Genomic DNA, 19,970 nt, shown 5'->3' with positions numbered 1-19,970 from the left:
ACTCTGAGATCCTATGACACTCCACACTCTTTTCCTTATACATCCCTCATCACTCCTTCTTCTCAGTCAACTTTTCCATGCCTCCACCTCTACTTGGCCCTTAAAAGTTGGAGGTCCTCAAGGCTTGGTTATTAAGGCCCCTTTTTCCTCACTGACAGTCTGTCCCTAGCCTGAACTCATCATTTCAGTGATTATGTGCCATTGGTCCCACATTTATATCTCTAACCGACTTCTCTCCTCTGAACTCCAATCTGCACATGGATACCTTGAAGGCATCTCAAAGTCCATATGATCAAATATCAGCTCTCAGTCTGCCTCCACCAAACCTGGTGTCTCTTAGTTCTCCCAGTGCCTGGAACATTTATCCATCCCATTACATTACCTAAGCCAGAAACCCAAAAGTCATCCTTTACACCTTCTTTTTCCTTATACCCTAAATTTGAAGCATACCAGGTCTTAATGATTTTTACCTCCTAAAACTTTCCTAAATCCACCTTCTCTCTATTCTGCCATAACTCTGTTCCAAAGTATCAGCATCTCTTACCTAATATACTGCATGATCCTCCCTTCTGTCTTTCCACATATATTCTTACCTCTTCTACAATCAGTATTTACTACAGAGTGAAATCGTTAAAATACAAATCAAATTATATCTCTGCCATGCTAAAAATCCTTCAACACAATCCACTGCTTTTAGGATAAAATCCTTTAAAAGGTTCTGTATGATGTGGTTCCTTGCCTTCCTGTCCAGCCTCATCAGGTATCACTCTTCCTCATCACTCTGACCTTCCTTTAGTCCCTAAAACCCACCACGTGCTCTTCCACTTCATGGCCTTCGAACTTGCCAACCTCGTCTGCTAGAATGTTCTCCCCATTCAGCCCACACTCCCTGCACTTGGTTCACTTCCACTCATCCTCTGGATTATAGCCTTAAAAGTCTAGTTCTCAAATAGAGAGTCCCTAAGAGTGCAGGTAAGGTCTTCACTACATGCTCTTATAGCATTACCACCACTTGTGTTTCTATATATTCATCTGTTAGGTTACTTTACCAGTGCTTGTCTCTTCCACACACTCGTGCTGGAAAATATCCATCTGTTCACCAATGTACCTTTAGCACTTACAGAGAGGGCCCAATAGCTGACAAACAGCAGGTACTCAATAATTAGCTGCTGAATGAATGCAGCATTCTAGCAATAGCATTTCACACAACCAAGAATTATGAAGCAATGTGATCACTAAGAGCAAGTAATACAGAAAACTCTCACCTCATTTGGTTTGTGGCTAGTATTAAGTGGGATAAAGCACATGAATCACCTGGCATAGTAACCTAGATAGTAGGTACGTGGTAAATATGAATTCCCTTCCCTTTCCTTTCTCTAATCGCCTGTAGATACAGAGATAGCACTGACTGTAGTATCACTTGACTCACAGTTTCTTAAATTTACTCAAATTGTAAAAGGTATCTGAAACATTTAATAAAATTGTATTGTACTTAATCAAAATTCACCATTCTGTTTTGACTCTCCAAAGAATTACATAGAATAAGAACAAAAAGCCCAGATTTCCTCTTAAGAAAATTAATAATCTGGATTTACGAAAGATGAATCGGGGTGGTTACAAAACAAGTTTTCACTTTAAAAAGCATTCACCTTAAGCCACTCTAAATAAATGTACAATGATACTTAAAACAAGATTCTATTTACACAGAGCTTTGTACACTATATGTCAAGGCACAGCGGCACTAAACAAAACTCACAGCATTAGAAAAATCCTCTTACCTTATGTTCAAATGGAGCACCATAGTAGCCATCATTCAGCCCAAAAATTATTTCATTTTGGTTGCGGGCATGAATCTAAGAGAGAAGAAAAACACGCTATCAGTTCTTCTCATTCCAATTAAGTTTTGTTATGATTAAGGCATGACAGTTACAACAGGATCTACTTCAATGCTGAGAAACAGGCTGACTAATCTAACAAGCCAGCAGAAAACATATCATTTATCCTAAGACCAGGTAATCAATTCAGTGCTTCCTGCTTTAGTCAAAGGGTTCACAAAATCATGACACAAGATAACAGGCACGATCATTCACTTTTATTTTCCACAAACACTTCTTGAGATTGCTATGGAAAGGCTATTTCTGAAATACAAGGGATCCAGAGACATACTATACATTCTCTGATCTCAAAGAAAACACAATCCAATTAGTCTATAAGAGTGCTTTAAAAACTATAAAGTCCCAGAAAAAAACACAAAAGATCTATTTTCAAGAAGACAGTTCAGGGGCGCCTGGGTGGCTCAGTCATTAAGCGTCTGCCTTCAGCCTGTGTCTCTCTCTGTCAAATAAATAAATAAAATCTTTAAAAAAAAAGTTTAAAGATAATAATATCTAATTTGCATCATCACTCTGGACTCTAGTTTCCTCAAGTAAAAATGAATGAATCAGATTATGCTCTGTTTATCATACTTCCGTGCCTACCCCCATCTCCTCTGGCTAAATCCAACATAGCATCCAAATTTCACTCAAGATTATCAATTAATTTAACCTAACTGACATCTGGATTCAACAACAGAATACACATCACTTGTACAGGAAACATTCACCAAAAAAGAGATTTTATATTCTAGGCCATAAAATAAACCTCAAAAAAGCTTAAAAGAGGGGCGCCTGGGTGGCTCAGTCATTAAGCATCTGCCTTCGGCTCAGGTCATGATCCCAGGATCCTGGGATCAAGCCCCGCATCGGGCTCCCTGCTCTGCGGGGGGCCTGCTTCTCCCTCTCCCACTCCCCCTACTGTGTTCCCTCTCTTGCTGTGTCTCTCTCTGTCAAAAAAAAAAAAAAAAGCTGAAAAGATTGAAATCATACAAACTCTTTTCTCTAAACTCAACAGAATTCAAGTAGAAAACAACAAAAGAAGGATATCTGGAAAATCCACAAATGTTTGAAAATTAAACACTATATCTCTAAATAACCAATGGATCAAGAAGAAATAAAAGGGAAATTAGAAAATATTCTGAATTGAATGAAAATGAAAATATAACATCAAAGTTTGTGAGTCATGGCGCGTCTGGGTGCTCAGTCGTTAAGCGTCTGCATTCAGCTCAGGTCATGATCTCAGGGTCCTGGGATCGAGCCCCGCATCAGGCTCCCTGCTCAGCGGGAAGCCTGCTTCTCCCTCTCCCACTCCCCCTGCTTGTGTTCCCTCTCTCGCTGTGTCTCTCTCTGTCAAATAAATAAATAAAATATTAAAAAAAAAAAAGTTTGTGAGTCACAGTTAAAGCAAGGCTTAGGGGAAAATTTACTAGATGCTTACTCTAGAAAAGAAGTGTCTCAAAACAGTAATGCAAAAATCCTACCTTAAGAAACTAGTAAAGAAGAGCAAAGTAAACCCAAAGCAAGCAAAAGAAAGAAAATTAAAGGATAAAATCAGAAATCAATGAAACTGAAAACAATAACAATAATCAATGAAACCAAACACTAGTTATTTGAAAACCTAAGAAAACAGATAAGTCTCTAAGCAGAGTGATCAAAAGAGAGGAGACAGAAATTACAGATAGCAAGAATGAAAGAGGAAGGGATCATTATATAGCCTATATACATTACAAGGGTATAGTAATATTGTGAAAATCTTTATACTAATAAACTTGAAATCTTAGGTGAAACCGATAAATTCTTTGGAAGACAAACTATCAAAGCATAAGACATAGATAAGCTAAATAGCCCCACATCTAATAAAGTAACAGAAGTCATACTTTTAAACTTTCCCACAGGGAAATCTTAACACCCAGATGAGTTCACTGAAGAATTCCGTCAAATATTTGCTGAATAAGTAATACCAATTTTACACAAATTCCTCCAGAAAACAGAAGAGTAAAGGCATCCCAATCCATTTTACAAGACCAGCATTACTCTCATACTAAACCAGACAAGGACAATGCAAGAAAAGTACAGACCAATATCCCCCATGGACACAGATAAAAAAAAGCTTTAATAAAATATTAGCAAATGTAATCCATTATGAAAGGAAATATCCTTTCCTTTCATAAAGTGTCTACAAAATTTACAGCTAATATTATACTTAATAATGAAAGCCTGAATACTTTTACACAACATCAGTAACAAAACAAGGATGCCCACTCTACTCACTTCTATTCAACATTGTACTGAGGTCTTACCAATGAAATGATAAGAAAAGAGAAAAACACATATTCATTAGAAAGGAAGAAATAAGACCATGTGTTTACAGGCATGATTGCCTACATAGCAATCTACAAAAGGAATCTACCAAAAAAAAGCTATTAGATCTAATAAATGAGTTTAGCAAGGTCACAGAATACATGCTCAATATAGAAATGTTTCTATATACTAGCAACAACAATTGGAAATAGGAATATTTTTTAAATGAATAGCATTTAAACTAGCATAAAAAACATGGAATCCACAAGTACAAATCTAACAAAATATGTGCAAGACCTGTATACTTAAAACTACAAAATGATGAGTGAAATCAAAGATTTTCACAAATGGAGAAATATACCATGTCCATAGACTGAAATATCCAATACTATTAAGATGTCAATTCTCCCCAAGTTTTCTCAGATTTTTGTAGAATTGACAAATTAATTCTAAAGTGTATACGTAAAGGCAAAAGATCTAAAATAGCCAGAACAATTCTGAAAAAAGATCAAAGTTGGAGGATTCATATTACCTCAATTCCTGATGTATAAAACTACAGTATTCAAGATACTGTGGTATGAGCACAAAGACAGACATGTAGAACAATGAAATAGAAGAGAGTCCAGAAACAGACCCACAAAAATTATTTTAAACAATTGATTTTCAACAAAGATAACAAGGTAATTCAATGGAGAAATAATAGCTCTTACAACAGAGTACAGGAACAAATGTTCATCCATCTGCAAAACAATGAAATTTACACCTTAAATAAAAGTTAATCCAAAATGATCATAGATATAAACGTAAAACCTAATACTACAAAACTTCTAGAGGAGAAACCCCATAGGAGAAAATCTCTGTGATCTTGGATTAGGCAAATATGTCTTAGATAAGACACAAAAAGTATGAAACATAAAAGCAAAAACCAATATAGTGGACTTTAACACTTATAAATTTCTGTTATTTAAATGACACTTAAAGAAATGAAAGGACAAGGGGCGCCTGGGTGGCTCAGTGGGTTAAGCGTCTGCCTTTGGCTCAGGTCATGATCCCAGGGTCCTCGGATTGAGTCCCGCGGTAGGCTCCCTGCTCAGCAGGGAGCCTGCTTCTCCCTCTCCCTTTGCCTGCCACTCTGCCTGTTTGTGCTCTCTCTCTCTCTCTCTGTGTCAAATAAATAAATAAAACATTAAAAAAAAAGGGGGGGGACAAGCCAGACTGGCAGAAAATATTCAGAAAATACTATCTTATAAAGAACTGACTCACATCCAGAATACAGACAGAAATTTTACAAGTCAATAATGAGAATTCAAACAGCCAAATAAAAATTGGTCAAAAGATCTGAATAAACATTTCACCCAAAAAGGGGCAAGAGAGAGAATGATGACAAATAAACATTTTTTATTGTTTAACATGACTTCATCACTAGATAAATTCAAATAAAATCACAAGATTCTATATACCCATAATGAAGCAGCAGAAAGAGAAATTAAGAAAACAATCCCAGGGGCGCCTGGGTGGCTCAGTTGGTTAAGCGACTGCCTTCGGCTCAGGTCATGATCCTGGAGTCCCTGGATCGAGTCCCGCATCGGGCTCCCTGCTCGGCAGGGAGTCTGTTTCTCCCTCTGACCCTCCCCCCTCTCTCTCGTTCTCTCTCTCTCAAATAAATAAATAAAGTCTTAAAAAAAAAAAAAAAAAAAAAAAAAAAAAAGAAAACAATCCCAGGGGCACTTGGGTGGCTCAGTTGGTTAAGCATCTGCCTTTGGCTCAGGTCATGATCCTGGGGTCCTGGGATCGAGCCCAGCATCGGCAGTCTGCTTGTCCCTCTTCCTCTGCCACTCCCCCGGCTTGTTCTCTTCCTCTCTCTCTATCAAATAAATAAATAAAATCTTTTTTAAAAAAATAAATAGAAAAAAAAAATCCCATTCACAATTACACCCAAAATAATAAGATACCTAGGAATAAATCTAACCAAAGAGGTGAAAGACCTGTACTCTGAAAACTATAAAACACTGATGAAAGAAATTGAAGACGACACAAAGAAATGGAAAGATATTCCAAATTCCATGCTCATGGATTGGAAGAACAAGTATTGTTAAAATTGTCTATACTACTCAAAGCAATCTACATATTTAATGCAATCCCTGTCAAAATACCAATAGCATTTTCCATAGAAATAGAACAAACAATCCTAAAATTTGTATGGAACCACAAAAGACCCTGAATCTCTAAAGCAATCTTGAAAAAGAAAAGCAAATCTGGAGGCATCACAATACCAGACTTCAAGTTATATTACAAAGCTGCAATAATCAAAACAGTATGGTATTGGCACAAAAACACATAGATCAATGGAACAGAATAGAGTATCTAGAAATAAACCCACAATTATATGGTCAATCAATCTTCGACAAAGCAGGAAAGAATATCCAATGGGAAAAAGAAAGTCTCTTCAACAAATGGTGTTGGGAAAACTAGACAGCCGCGGGCAAAAGAATGAAACTGGACCACTTTCTTACACGATACACAAAAATAAATTCAAAATGGATTAAAGACCTAAATGTGAGGCCTGAAACCATAAAAATCCTAGAAAAGAGCACAGGCAGTAATTTCTCTGACTTTGGCGACACCAACTTTTTTTTAGCTAGGTCCCCTGAGACAAGGGAAGCAAAAGCAAAAATAAACTATTGGGACTATATCAAAATAAAAAACTTCTGCACAGCGAAGGAAACAATCAACAAAACTAAAAGGCAACCTACTGAATAGGAGAAGATATGTGCAAATGACACATCAAATAAAGGGTTAGTATCCGAAATATATAAAGAATTTATAAAACTCAACACCCAAAAAGCAAATAATCCAATTTAAAAAATGGGCAGAAGACATGAACAGACTTTTCTCCAAAGAAGACATACAGATGGCCAACAGACACATGAAAAGATGCTCATCATCACTTACCATCAGGGAAATGCAAATCAAAACTACAATGAGATATCACAACTGTCAGAATGGATAAAATCAAGAACACAAGAAACAACAGGTGTTGGCAAGGATGTGGAGAGAAAGGAACCCTTGTGCATTCCGCCAACAGGGTTGGCGGAATGCAAACTGGTGCAGCCACTGTGGAAAACAGTATGGAGTTACCTCAAAAAGTTAAAAACAGAACTACCCTACGATCCAGCAATTGCATTATTAAGTTTTTTTTTTTTTTTAAAGATTTTATTTATTTATTTGACAGAGAGAGAGACACAGCGAGAGAGAGAACACAAGCAGGGGGAGTGGGAGAGGGAGAAGCAGGCTTCCTGCAGAGCAGGGAGCCTGATGCGGGGCTCGATCCTAGGGCCCTGGGATCATGACCTGAGCCGAAGGCAGATGCCCAACGACGAGCCACCCAGGCGCCCCTGCATTATTAAGTATTTATCCAAATAATACAAAAACACTAATTCAAAGGGATACATGCACCCCTATGTTTAGAGTAGCTTTATTTACAATAGTCAAGATATGGAAGCAGCCGAAGTGTCCATCAATTGATGAATGGATAAAGAAGATGTGGTGTATACACACACACACACACACACACACACACACACACACACACACAGGGAATATTACTCAACCATAAAAAAGAATGAAATCTTGCAATTTGCAATGATATGGAGGGAGCTCGAGAGTATAATGCTAAGTGAAATAAATCAACCAGAAAAAGATAAATACCGTATGATTTCACTCACATGTAGAATTTAAGAAATGAAACAAACGAGCAAAGGGGGGAAAAAGAGAGACAAACCAAGAAACAGACTCTTAGCTAGAGAGAAAAAATTGGTGGTTACCAAAGGGGAGGTAGGTGGGGGACGGATGAAATAGGTGATAGGGATTAAGGAGGGCACTTGTCGTGATGAACACCGGATAATTAAAATTAAAACTTAAAAAAAAAAAAATCACAAGATACCATTTCAAATCCATCATAATGGCTAAAACCCACTAGAATGGAAAACAACTTGGCAGCTTCTTATAAATTTCAACATACACTTACCACTAGACCCAGAAATTCCATTCCTATGTATTTACTCAAGAGAAATGACAACATATGTCAACATAAAGACCTATATTTAAATATTCACAGCAGCATTATTCATTGTGGTGGTTACTAGACTATACATTTGTCAAACCCACTGAACTGCATACCTTAAAAGGGTGAATTTCATTGTATATATATTATACCCCAACAAACCTGACCTGTAAAAAAAGTTTCATTCAAAAGTCAGCCCTCCTTGACTCTATCCCAACTTGTCTAAATACCTCTTCCATATACTCCTCCAAATTATATTACAAAGCTATAACAATCAAAAGAGTATGGTACCATGCAGGTCTATGCAGGTATTCACCAATCATCAGTTTACCAAGTCTAAGGATCTTGTCTTATCAGTCTCTGGAACCTTAACAGTAAGAGTAATACCTGGTAGAAAGCAGATGATCAGTCAATGAACCTAAGTAATTCTGGCTATTCTCCTGATACATCTTAGTCTTGCTTTCCTCTGAAAATTTGTAATTTTATTTTATCTGATTTCCTAGTAGTATGTTACTTGTTATATCTATTTTGTAGGAGAGTTTTGACTTTCTACAATGATAAGTTTCTAATTGGCTTAAAAAACATGTTTTCTCTTGCTCTTGTTCTCCATTATACCCACATAACCAGCTTTGTAAGAAGACACCCAAAAGCTGACTCTCTCAAATTAGAGCAGGTTCGACATAAACACAGTTGGGTATTTTAAGAAGATCACTACCTAAGGAATATGTGAGTTGAAAAGCATGAAGTCCATCTTCTTTGGCCAAAAACTCCCCTACCAAACTATAGCTATACAACTCTAATGTTAAGAAGCATCATCCTCCATGAAATGTAAGTACTTCCAGAAGATAAGTGCTCAATACCATAGTCTATACACAGAGAGCCAACTACGGTATGTGGCAAGACAGAAAAAGTATGCACCTCAGTGTAGGGCTCTGGCTGGCCAGCCAAAAGGCAACAAGTATCTCGTACTGAAAGAGAGGAGAAAGGTCCTAAGCCAAAAGTCATTATTTTATAAATTTTCGCTGAGATCAGTCATAAAACAGAAGGAAAAATATAAAAAACAAAAAAAGCTTAAGAATCTATAGCCGTTAGAATTCAGTTATGGAAAATATCTATTACATGCATTGTTCTGATCTACTATAGGAAGACACAAAATAAAGTATATGGTAAGCAAAATGAGGGCAGAGGGGTTTTTTTAATCTGAAAAAAAATATGTAGAATTAAATTGTTTCTTTAAAAGAAATAAAGCAGGGGCGCCTGGGTGGCTCAGTTGGTTAAGCGTCCGACTTTTGATTTCAGCTCAGGTCATTTTCTCAGGGTCATAAGATCGAGCCCTATGTCAGGCTCTGCACTGGGTATGGAGCCTGCTTAAGATTCTCTCTCTCTCTCTCCCCCTCTGCCCCTTCAACCCCCTACCCCCGTTCACGTGCACGCTTTCTCTCTGTCTCTAAAAAAAAATAATATAAATAAATAAATAAATAAATAAAAGAAATATACCAGAAAGTCTATATTGAATAAATATTAAGAAACATCAAGGATATTCATAGACATGACTAACATTTTGGAGTTACCTTTAACAGTATCCCACAGGTATCACAAAAAGACACAGCATTTATTCCAAAGTAGGTTACCAAGGACTACATGTATATATCAGTGTGGTACAGCACAAAGAATGAATCTGTAAGTCAGCCGGGCCTGGATTTAAATCTTAGCTCTACCTAGCAGTGTGATCTTGAGTAATTAAACTCTCTGTGGTTCAATTTTCCCATCTGGAAAATAAGGGCACTAATACCAACCTTCACAAGGCTGCTATAAATATTAAGTATAATAACCTATGTCTGGGAATGGTAAATAGGTTTCATATCATCAGCAATTGTGATATATTGCTAGTTGCATCCCAGAACACTGTGTCCAAAGGGATTATGGAGCTACTTCTCAGCTCAGCTAGAAGAGTGCTATGATCCAATAGCTACCTCACTCATAGGGACTTGGTAGTAGTATGCAAGCCAGGCACTTGTCAGCCCTGTGCTCAATAAACAGTAGTAGCTCTCCAAAAAAAATAATAATAAAAATAAAAAATAAATAAATAAACAGTAGTTCTCCTTCTTCCCGAAATAATGCAACTCTACTGGTCATAAGAGAAGTATTTAATAGTATGTTCCATATTTGCAACTTAATCTTTAGATCCAATAAAACAGAAGATTGCTTCTTGGTCTTTTGGCTAAGATCAAGTGCAATAAAACAGAAGAAGTAGAATGCTATGGGAAAGCATATTCTTTCCTACAAAAAAAAAAAAATTCCTCTTAAATTAACAGCTTAGGGTGCTTCTTCATAAGTTTCTTCAGTTAAAAATTATTTTTAAACTTGGCAATGACTCAAAATTTCTATAATTAAGTAAACAATCATAAAGGTTCTCTATAATAGGAAATGTAGAATCTAAAGAATATACAGAAAGGTTAGGTAGGTTTAGAGAAGACAAATACTCAAAACTACAGTCTAAAAGTTACCTGCTGACCCAAGTATTTCAGCCCATCCAAACAGACTTTCCATTCAATCAAAAGCTGGTAGATGTCCTCCTTTCCACCCCATATCTTCACCACAAAACAAGACACAGATGTATCAAGACGGTCTGGCATTATTCCAAAATCAAGACTCCGCCACGTTGGATTCTGTTGATGGAAAGGAAAGCATGAAGACTCTAATTTGTTTACAGTTATTTCAATTAGATTATAAATCATTTTGTTTTTGAAAACCAAAAGACCTCAAAAATTATCAAATTGCAAACTTAAATAAACCAGGAAGACATCTAATTAACACAATGGGGCTAATAATGGTATAAGCATACCTCAAAGATAATTGCAATTTGGTCCCAGACCACAATAAAGCAAGTACCGAACTAAAGCAAGTCAAATGAATCTTTTGGTTTCTCAGTGCATATATGTTTACACTATACCACAGTCTATTAAGTGTACAACAGTATCATGTCTAAAAAAAAAACAGTGTACATACCTTAATTAAAAAGTACTTTATTGCTTAAAAATGTAACCATCATCTGAGCTTTCAGTGAGTCACAATCTTTGTGCTGGTGGAGAGTCTTGCCTCAGTGTTGATGGCTGCTGACTCATCAGGGTGGTGGTTGTTGAAGGCTGGGGCGGATGTGGCAATTTCTTAAAATAAGACAACAATGGAGTTTCCTGCATTGATTGACTCTTCCTTTCACGAATGATTTCTCTGTAGCATGTGATGCTGTTTGATAGCATTTTACCCATAGTAAAACCTCTTTCAAAATTACAATCAATCCTCTCAAACCTACCACTGCTTTATCAACCAAGTTTATGTAATTTCTAAATCCTTTGTTGTCATTTCAACCATCTTCACAAAATCTTCAACAGGAGTAGATTCCTTCTCAAGAAACCACTTTCATTGTTCTTCCATGAGAACTGCTCATCTGTTCAAGTTTTATCATGAGATTGCGGCAATTCAGTCACATCTTCAGACTCCACCTCTCATTCAAGTTCTCTTGCTATTTTCACCACATCTGCAGTCACTCCCTCCACTCAAGTCTTGAACCCTCACAGTCATTTATTAGGGTTGGAATCACCTTCTTCCAAACTCCTGTTAATACTGATATTTTGACCTCTTCCCATGAATCACGAGTGTTCTCAATGGCATCTAGAATGGTGAATCCTTCCTGGAAGGTTTTCAATTGACTTTGCCCAGATTCAGCAGAGGAATCACTACCTACAGCAGCTATAGCCTTACAAAATGCATTTCTTAAATAGTAAGACTAAAAAGTTGAAATGACTCCTTGAGCCATATGGGCTACAGAATGGATGTTGTGTCAGCAAGCACAAAAACAATGTTAATTTCACTGTACATCTCTATCAGAACTCTTGGGTGACCAGGTGCATTGTCAATGAGGAGTAACATCTTGAAAGGGATCTTTTTCTGAGCAGATCTCAACAGTGGGCTTAAAATATTCATGAAATCATGTTGTAAACAGATGTGCTGCCATTCAGGCTTTCTTGCTCCATTTATAGAGCACAGGCAGAGTGGATTTAGCACAACTTTTAAGGGGCCTAAGATTTTCAAAATGGTAAATGACATTGGCTTCAACTTAATCACCAGCAGCATAGCCCCTAACAAGAGAGTCAGCCTGTCCTTTTGAAGCTTTGAAGCCAGGCATTGACTTCTCTAGCTGTGAAAGTCCTAGAAGGCACCTTTTTCCAATAAGAAGGCTGTTTCATATACGTCGAAAACCCGTTGTTTAGTGTAGCCACCTTATTAATTATCCTCACCAGGTCTTCTGGACAACTTGCTGCAGATTCTACACCAGCACTTGCTGTTCCACCTTGCACTTAAACCTCATAAACATGGCTTCTTTCCTTAAACCTCATGAACCAACCTCTGCTAGCTTCAACTTTTCTTCTGCAGCTTCCTCACGCCTCCCAGCCTTCATGTAATCGAAGAGTGTTAGGGTCTTGCTCTGGATTAGGCTTTGGTTTAAGGGAATGTTGTAGCTGGTTTGATCTTTTATCCAAACCTCTCAAACTTCCTCCACATCAGCAGTAAGACTGTTTCGCTTTCTTATCATTGTGTGTTCACTGGAGTAGTACTTTTAATTTCCTTCAAGAACTTTTCCTGGGGCGCCTGGGTGGCTCAGTCGGTTGAGCGGCTGCCTTCGGCTCGGGTCATGATCCCAGGGTACTGGGATCGAGCCCCGCATTGGGCTCCCTGCTCAGCGGAGAGCCTGCTTCTCCCTCTCCCTCTGTCTGCCGCTCTGCCTACTTGTGCTCTCTCTCTCTTAAATAAACAAAAATCTTAAAAAAAAAAAAAGAACTTTTCCTTTACATTCACAACTTGGCTAACTGTTTGGTGTAAGAGGGCCTAGCTTTCAGTGTATCTTGGCTTTCAACATGCTCTCCTCACTAAGCTTATTCATTTCTAGCTTGTGATTTAGAGAGACATGTGACTCTTTCTTTCACTTGAACGTTTAAGAGGCCATTGTAGGGCTATTAACTGGCCTAATTTCAATATTGTTGTATCTCAAGGGAATAGGGAGAGGCCTGAAGAGAGGGAGAGAGGTGGGGGAATGGCTGGTCTGTGGAACAGTCAGAACACACACAACATTTATCAATTAAGTTCACCATCTTCATGGGTGCAGTGCCTGGTGCCCCAGAACAATTGTGAGAGCAATGTCACAGATCACCATAACAAGTATAATCACAATGGGACACCTGGGTGACTCAGTTGGTTAAGCATCTGCCTTCCGCTCAGGTCATGATCCCAGGGTCCTGGGATGGAGTCCCCCATTGGGCTCCTTGCTCAGCAGGGAGCCTGCTTCTCCCTCTCCCTCTGCCCCTCCCCTGCTTGTGCTCTCTCTCTCTCTCTCTCTCTGACAAATAAAATCTTAAAAAAAAAAAACAAGTATGATCATAATGAAAATTTTGAAATATTGCGAGAATCACTAAAACATGACATAGAGACAGGAAGTGAGCAAATGTTTTTGGAAAAATGGCACCAACAGACTTTCTCAAAGTCGGGTTGCCATAAACATTCAATTTGTAAAAACACATTATCTGCAAAGCGCAGTAAAGTAAGTGCAGTAAAATGAGGTATACCTGTAAAGAGTACATGCGCACCCAACAACCACCTGCTAAGTGAAGAAACCAAGAAGAGAAGGAGGAACATCAGCCCACAGGCTAGTGCAGTGGTGCCTGCAGGGGACGGTCTGGGAGGCGGAGAATGGAGATGGGACACGTAAGGGGGAGGTGTTTCGGAACTAGATGTGATAGGAGTTGCTGATGGGTGAAGGTGAGGGGCCAGCTAAGGGAGGAATCTAGAACGTCTCCTGGGTCTCTGCCTCAAACAACTAACTGGGCAGATGATGTGCTATTTTCTATGCAGGGCAAGCCTGGCAGAGGCGAAGGGGTGCAGTATGGGGGCAGCGGTGGGCAAGAGAACCGGGAGTCCCCACTCCAACAGGCCAGTGGTGAGATGCCTTCAGGACGTGTGAGTGCAGCCGTCAGGTGGCAGTCTGGAGCCCAGAGGAGAGGTGAAGGTGGAAGGAGCAACCGTGTCGTGAGCCAGGTCAGCCAGGGAGAGTGTGAATGAAGGGAGCAGAGGATCAGGACCCACATGGGTCCCCAACGGTCTTCAAACCAACAAAACCCAAACAAAACCAACCAACCAAACAAGGTAATGTTTGTGTGGTGAGCTGGAGAAACCTGTTTAGGCCCTGAGTTTGTTTCTCCTCTGTCAAAGGAGATACTAAATCTCCCTCATAGAACAATACCCCAAGGCACCAGACACACAAGTAGGGGCTCAACAGATGACAACAGCCCTGGGAGGGCTCTGAATTCTCCATCCTGACAAGGCCAGAGCTAGCTCTTCTCCAGCCAAAGCCAGCAGAAATAGATCCCTTAGCCATCTCAGTGAGTAAGTCCCCCTCACAGCTCTGCCTGTTCTCCAGGCTCCTCCAGAGCACTAGCAGGCCCTGACCTAGAAGGGAAGTCCATGTTGCATGCAGCTCCTCAGAATGACCACCAGTACTCCTGAATTTTGCTGCTTATTTATTATAGTCATTAGAAGAATATATTCTAATTTCTTATTAATGTGGCTTCATATGGTAATTCATTTATTTACTCAATACTTAAGACACAATTATTAAGAAGCAACACATAAACAATGCCCTCAAAGTACCTCCAACTTATTAGATTCAAACCCGTATTTAAATAATTACATTATTTCATGAAAAGTTCAGTAATAGAATTACGCACAAGGTTACACAGTGGCACAGAAGGGAATAATAAACTTTGAAGGAATAGGGGAAAGACATCACCACAAACACCGTGAAACTTGGCTTTCAAAGGGATTTCCCCAGGTTAAAATAAGGAATTTCAGGCATAGGGAACACAATAAACAAGGGCTCAGCAGTGTGATGTAGCAAGGTGTGGTCAGGGAGCTAAGATAACTCCTGGAATGCTAGCAGGACACAAAGCTCAAGATAAACAAGCAGCTACACTGAAGGATCTTTGGGGGCGCCTGGCTGGCTTAGTTGGTCTACCAGACTCTTGATCCCAGGGTCATTGAGTCTGAGCCCCATGTTAGGTGGAGAGATTACCTAAAAATTTTTTTTTAAATCTTAAAAAAAAAAAAAAAAAAAACCTGAAGGATCTTTCATGCCTTGCCAAGGAGCACTTTACTCGTACAAGATGTGGAGGAGCCACTGAAAGGTTTTAAGGTTAAGAACGACAAGGTCAACTTTATGCTCTGAAAGAATTTTATTGTTCATTAAGAGAATCATTCAGGATGGCTCAGTTGGTTAAGCATCTGCCTTCGGCTCAGGTCATGATCCCAGGGTCCTGGGATCAAGTCCCACATCGGGCTCCCTGCTCAGCGGGGAATCTGCTTCTCCCTCTCCCTCTCCCTCTACCCCTCCCCCTGCTCATGCTTTCACCCTCTCTAGCTCTCTCCCTCTCAAATAAATAAATAAATAAATAATAAATAAATAAATAAAATCTTTCTTAAAAATCTTTTTTAAGGGCGCCTGGGTGGCTCAGTTGGTTAAGTGACTGCCTTCGGCTCAGGTCATGATCCTGGAGTCCCTGGATCGAGTCCCACATCGGGCTCCCTGCTCGGCAGGGAGCCTGCTTCTCCCTCTGACCCTCCCCCCTCTCATGTGCTCTCTCTCTCTCTCATTCTCTCTGTCTCAAATAAATAAATAAAATCTTTAAAAAAAAAAATCTTTTTTAAAAAAGAATCATTCAGATAGTTGAAACATTCTGAAAAGTCAAAATATTAAGGAGCTTTAATGACATCAATAGAACTGAACTACAATACATTGATTACTTTCATTTATTTCCCCTATATTAAATGTTAGGGCTTTCATTGTAAGTATAAATATAATCAATCTTATTAAATTAACAAGTTTCATGTTACATGAATCAGTAAATCAAAGAGTCCTCATATAAGGGTAACTGTTCTTGGCTCTGTGGCATTTATTTTTCTGAGCAAAGCAGGAAGGGGAGTAGGGTAGTGCTGGTCTTTGTTTTAGGGGCTATACTGATACGTGTTTTGTGGGTTTGGTTTTTGAAGCTTCTGGAGCTAAGACCTGACTTCCAATTTCATAGTACTTTATGCCTGGTATATCTTTTCACTTATATTTTGGTATTTTTACTGTGTGATTTCCTTCCACTAAAATAAAAGCTTTGATAGACAGATACATTGTCTGATTTGTTTACATCTTCAAAGCTTGAAAAGTCCATGGTATGCACTCAATAAATTTTTGCTGCATGAGTGAATGAATGCCTGATCAATGGATATGGATGTCTGAGGATACTGAAAGACCATCAATAAATAGCACGATGATAACATAGTAAGCAGCACATTTATGCAATCAGTTTTTTTTTATTTTTTTATTGTTATGTTAATCCCCATACATTACATCATTAGTTTTAGATATAGTGTTCCATGATTCATTGTTTGTGCATAACACCCAGTGCTCCATGCAGAACGTGCCCTCCTCAATACCCATCACCAGGCTAACCCATCCTCCCACCCTATGTAATCAGTTTTATATTGAATCATAAAAAAATAAATTCCAGCTACCCAAGAATTTTAACCTAAGATCAACAGAATTCCATTCTTATATGACCCCCAGTATCTATCTCACTACAACTGTTTTAGTAGCCCTGCTAAATAAGGGTAGAATTTCATTTAAATATCTGAGCAGAAACTTTGGTCACTAATCTCTGTAGACACCAAAGTGATCACTAGAAATGTGGATGGAACAACAGAAGACAATCAACCAAAGAGAACCACTGGCTTGTGAAGTAATGTACCTTCAGGCTTCAGTCTATCAAACAGAGAGCTGAGAGGCAGTATGGTAGAGAGGCAAGTGCTGAAATTAAACTATACTGTTAAACCACATAATCCCCTCTGTATCTTAAAATACTCACTTATAAAAACCAGAACAACTATCGCTTCACAGGGTTTTTATAAAGCTTAAAAAGAATAGGCTGCGTGGGTGGCTCAGTTGGTTAAGCGACTGCCTTCGGCTTGGGTCATGATACTGAATTCCCGGGATCGAGTCCCACATTGGGCTCCCTGCTTGGCGGGGAGTCTGCTTCTCCCTCTGACCCTACCCCCTCTTGTGCTCTCTCCCTCTCTCAAATAAATAAATAAAATAAAATCTTTAAAATTAAATAAAGCTTAAAAAGAATAATAATTATAGTAATAGCTGTCATTTAACACTTATCAGTGTAAGTACTATATAAAGTCAGATATATATGAAATGGACACAGAAGAATGCCTGTCCTAGCATTACACAGCAGAAGTATCTATCTGTTTAATAAAATAGCCCTGTTCCTCTCAACAATAAGTTCACCTGATGTAAATAAGACAACTTGCTAACTTCAATAATTAAAAAGACAAAATGTCATTTCATCAAATCTGAGATACCACCAATTATAAGATGCATCATTATTTTATGTGCCATTAAAAAAAGGGTGGCTCAGGGCTCAGTCAGTTAAGCATCCCACTCTTGATTTTGGCTCAGGTCATGATCTCAGGGTCCTGAGATCAAGCCCTGCGTCTGGCTCATGCTGGGCGTGGAGCCTGCTTAAGATTCTCTCTCTCTCTCTTTAAAAAAAAAAAAAAAAAAAAAAAAGTAGTAGTAGTAATGATTTTAAGATCCATCTAGATTTCAGAGGTGTTAAACTTGGGGAAAATGTGCATCTTAGAATCAATGAAACACAGTAGCTAAGGGTCTTGTCTAAGGTCTCCTAGTAAACACAGCACCAGAATTTCAACCTAGGTCTCTAAAATTCCTCTCGTGTTCTTTTTTTGTGTGTTTGGTTCTTGGGTTTTTTTCTCCCCAATAAAGCACAGAAGACAGAATTTAGAACAAAAGGGCCTTATGAGATTGTCAACAATTTCCCTGTTTTAGATCCCACAGTCAGAGGCAGAAAGAGGAAGAAAGAACTTTGCCCTCTACCTGTGCCCCATTCTCTGAGCAAAAGGAACTGGGGTCACTTCACATGATTCAAACTTGCCCTTACTGCCCTATCACTACACTATACCCCTGGGCAGGGCTGAGACACAAGTAAGTAATTAAAGATGACAGCAAAGGCTTGAATATTACTACAAGAATGAAGCATTCATTACAGATAAGCTATACTTTATCTTGACAAAACTCAAAGTCCTGTGAGTCGACAGCTTCATCCCAATTTTTCAAAGGAGAAACTGATACTATAAACCATTAAGTAACTTGCCTAAGGTCATAGCTTTGGTTATATCTGGAGCAAGAAGTCAAAGTCTACATATCTGACTTTAAAGACATGATAACAATGAAAAACAAGAAAACAAAGACAGTGATAACATCAAGTAACTTCTGTATATGAGGTAGGCCATGCTGCTGGGGACCATTTAGCATAAAGCAACTGGGCTTTATGTTCTAGGCAGCCCCTGAAGGATGACTCTAATAGAAGATGTGATGTTCCTCATGATAAGCTTGAGTCAATGAGAAAAAGGTAAATAATGTCCCCTAAATAGGAAAGGGGAGGGGAGGGAGACCAAAAAAAATGTGATGTAGATATGAAAAATTCAAATGATAACATTTCACCTAACTGAATTCAACAGATCACCAACTCCACTATCCTTGAATAGTCAAAAACAGGAAGCATGAAAACAGAACTAATTAAACTATCAAGTTAAATCAAATATATTCTATAAATTTAAAAAAGTGTCAAGTCCTTGCATAGAACTTGTTTATTCCTAATTGGCATTAATTGGCATATTTTTCCAGAACATGCACTTTATTTAAAAAAAAAAAAAAGAGGGCTCCTGGGTGGCTCAGTCAGTTAAGCTCTGACTTCAGCTCAGGTCATGATCTCAGGGTCCTGGGATTAAGCCCCGTGTCAGGCTCCGCACTCAGTGGGGAGTCTGCTTGTCCTTTTCCTCCTGCTTGTGCTCTCTCTGTCTCTCTCTCAAATAAATAAAATCTTAAAAAAAAAAAAAAAAAGAAAGAGTATCTAAATGGCCAATAAGAGCATAAAACCAGAAAAGTTACTCAATTAGAATAGTGTATGAGGAAATGTAAATTAAAAACATAGTGCAATACCGCTGTCCGACTAGAATGGCTAAAATGTTAAAAACAGATAATACCAAGTTTGGAGAAGGATGCAGAGCAACTAAAAACCTCACAGTGCTGCTAGGGATGTAACTGGTATAACCATTTTGAAAAACTATTTGGAAGTATCCACTAAAGCTGAAAGTAACCTATGACCCAGCACTTGATTCCACTCCTAAGTATATACCTAACAGCAATGAAATGCATACACATGTTCACCAAAGGACATGCCATTAGAATTGATAAACTACATGCAACAATATGGATGAATCTCACATATGTAATGCTAAGTAAAAGAGGACATGCTATATATATATATATATATGTATTCAAAATATATATATATTCAAAAACAAGCAAAACTAATCAATGGTGCTTGAAGTCAGGACAGTGGTTCTCCTTGGGAGGAGGGAGTGACCTAGAGGGAGAACACAGGGGTGCTGATAGTGTTCTACTTCTTGATCTATTCCCTTTGAAAAGTCATCAGGCTATTATTTTTGCCCTTTACTGCAATGTGTGCTCTATCTCAATAAAAAGTAATGAAACTATATTCTTTAAAGACCCAATAGCAGAAAAAATAGAGCATCTTAAAAAGAGGAGG

The 19,970-nt window shown here is 38.5% G+C and overlaps 1 protein-coding gene and 1 long non-coding RNA gene across 5 annotated transcripts in view; both read right to left on the bottom strand.

Moving 5' to 3' along the window:
- Positions 1-19,970, bottom strand: part of LOC144379449 (uncharacterized) — a 707,761-nt gene that overhangs the window by 380,475 nt on the left and 307,316 nt on the right. The gene's annotated exons all lie outside the window — the stretch shown is intronic.
- UVRAG (UV radiation resistance associated) overlaps positions 1-19,970 on the bottom strand; it is a 316,572-nt gene that overhangs the window by 247,838 nt on the left and 48,764 nt on the right. For 2 of the 4 annotated variants that reach the window (XM_036082832.2, XM_078058560.1), the window contains 2 exons: positions 10,746-10,907; positions 1,779-1,853 (listed from right to left, as the gene is read on the bottom strand). In XM_036082832.2, coding sequence (XP_035938725.1) covers positions 1,779-1,853; positions 10,746-10,907 — 237 coding nt within the window. Of the gene's footprint in view, positions 1-1,778; positions 1,854-5,635; positions 5,777-10,745; positions 10,908-19,970 lie in introns of those variants that run through there. The other 2 variants (XM_078058562.1, XM_078058561.1) reach the window with 2 other exon arrangements.

Source organism: Halichoerus grypus, chromosome 11 (assembly GCF_964656455.1).
Source record: "Halichoerus grypus chromosome 11, mHalGry1.hap1.1, whole genome shotgun sequence".
Lineage (NCBI taxonomy): Eukaryota > Metazoa > Chordata > Mammalia > Carnivora > Phocidae > Halichoerus > Halichoerus grypus.
Note: the sequence above shows the minus strand (reverse complement) of the source record. Positions and strands in the feature narration are given on the sequence as shown.